The sequence below is a fragment of the Musca autumnalis genome, unplaced genomic scaffold (assembly GCF_047663935.1).
Source record: "Musca autumnalis isolate F117 unplaced genomic scaffold, ASM4766393v1 scaffold_5, whole genome shotgun sequence".
NCBI lineage: Eukaryota > Metazoa > Arthropoda > Insecta > Diptera > Muscidae > Musca > Musca autumnalis.
The window spans coordinates 39,991,783-39,994,098 of record NW_027412088.1 but is presented as its reverse complement, the minus strand read 5'-3'; the positions used below and the strand labels follow the sequence as shown (position 1 = coordinate 39,994,098).

The window sequence follows — 2,316 nt, the reverse complement described above, 5'->3', positions numbered from 1 at the left end:
TTCATCATATGTATGGATTAATAAGCATTAACGGCGAATACCGGCAATTCGTAGTTCGAATTGTATCAATGTAGTAAAACGTTTGGAGCTACGTTGGTTGGGTCATGTTAATAGGATGAATAAAGAGGCATTTGACGGTATACCCCCTAAGGGAAGACCAATACTCTAAAACTCTAGAAAAATCGTTTCTCCATTCAACCTAGCTTAACATCCGCATTTCCAAAACAAAACCATGTTGGCCTTGATCTACTACTACCTGAAATTGTTGACATTTGTGAAATTATTTTCAAAAACATCAAAAGCAACAGCAAACCATATTCACAAAAATGGCTTTACAAATCGCACAGCTAGCCGCACGTCAAACATTCGCCAGAAATCTTCAACACTTACCGCAAATCATTTGGAAACGGCGGACATCTTTTGATTTTACAAATACAAAATGTGGTAAACGTGAATATGTCGGTTTTGGTGTCAATGGTGCACCGATTTATTGTGATGTAGCGGAATTTCCAATGCCCGCAATACGTTTTCGTGAGCCAGATGCAACCATTTGTGCGCTGCGTGAAAAAGAAAAAGGCGATTGGAAGAAGTTGTCTAAGGAAGAAATTAAAACCATTTACCGTTATAGTTTTTGTCAAACATTTGCCGAATTTAAAGCACCAACCGGAGAATGGAAACATCATTTGGGTGTTGGTTTGTGGGCCTGTGCCATTGGTGTGTTGTGGACAGCGTTTGTTAATTGGTATCACCGTGATTTACCCGATACCTTTGATGAAGATCGACGTCAGGCACAACTAAAGAGAATCATAGCATTGGAAATGAATCCAATTGAAGGCATTTCATCGAGATGGGATTATGAAGTTGGTGATTGGAAATAAATTTTGAAAATTTTTAATTTGATTTACTGTTTGTACAAAAATACTTTTCAATAAAAATATGTTGATACCAATAATTTCATTATTTCTAATAAAATAGGACGTGTTTTCCATTTGTCTTTGCTGTTGTAACAGTTTTGATCTGGCTCTGGGTCTATCTACAGTTCTAGGAATGTCGCTGCTTCGATGGGACGTAACCACAAAGCTAGTGTAGTTAGTTGATTATGTTTGGCAGTGTGTCATGTTGGTCTGCGCCGCATGCTGGGCAGATGTTTGGCGCGATGTCATCGATCCTTGACCTATAGGAATTCAGACAACTACACCTTCCCGATCGTAGTTGAGCCAAAACAATGTACTCTGGATTGTCATGGCAGTTGACACTCAGTTGCCGCATTCACACGTGACATCTGCGACTGCATCTGTGTGGATGTCATTCACACCTGATTGATAGGTTTGCTGATCTAGGGATTCTTTGTTGTAACATTGGACATTTTTTGTAGATCATGAAGATCCTTCCTGAAATGCCATGTTGGGGAGACGGTTTCTTATTCACCATATGGTGATTGGCTCTCACGGTAACACCCGAGCAAGTACTAATGGAATAATCTTTGTCTCCTCATGTAGATGGTTCACGGAAGATATGAGGAGGCGCCCTGTTGCAGTTTCCAGACCGGCATAATGAAGGTTTTGAATATTTTTCTATAGCGTTATACTTATATTCGCGTACCACAATGGCGCTACATAGCATACCATAGACCGCCCTATCGCGTAATATGTGGGTTTCTTTATCTACATCCCAAGTGCCGCCGGCTAGGGACTTGAGGCCTTTGTTCCTACATCTCAGCTTGTAGCAGATAGCTGTGGCATGCGCGTACGACATGAAAATGCTGTCAATGTGACCCCTGATGGAATTCTGCCACCATCTACAAAGACATTCAACTCAGTGCTCACATCCATGTTGTGAACAAAATGGTCGTAGATTGGCGGCAAAAAATTTGCTAAGTAGAGCGCTACCAACACTGTCCTACCCCACGGCTTACTCTGGCTGAGTCCTTGACAAATATGTGTGCATATGGCGTACAGAGTTGTTGTCGTGCTGTACTGCTTACGGAACCCATGCCGATAATCCGCAACTGGATACCAATTTCTGACGCTATGGAGGATTAAAGCCTCATTGGTCTTTGCTACGGGTTACAAAAGCGAAATCGGTCTGTACGATTCGCCTTTGCTGGCATCTTTGCCTGACTTCAGTACGGGATCACCCTGTCCATTTTCCAGGCTGCGGGAACGAGTGGTTAGCGACAGGTTAAGAACTGAAGTGAGATACTCGAATCCAGCTTTTTCAGCATTACAGTGAAGATTCCATCAGGGCCCAACGCTTAGGATGATTTAGCGTTCCTGATGAGCGTTCCTATTGTAAATTGTGGTGGGTCTATCTCGG

At 42.2% G+C, this 2,316-nt stretch overlaps 1 protein-coding gene across 1 annotated transcript; it reads left to right on the top strand.

Annotated features, from left to right (window-relative positions):
- The first annotated feature begins 257 nt into the window (after positions 1-257).
- Positions 258-952, top strand: LOC141406147 (cytochrome c oxidase subunit 4 isoform 1, mitochondrial-like). The gene has a single exon (XM_073991264.1). The coding sequence runs from the start codon at positions 327-329 to the stop codon at positions 876-878; it is 552 nt and encodes a 183-aa protein (XP_073847365.1). The 5' UTR covers positions 258-326; the 3' UTR covers positions 879-952.
- Positions 953-2,316: the final 1,364 nt, after the last annotated feature.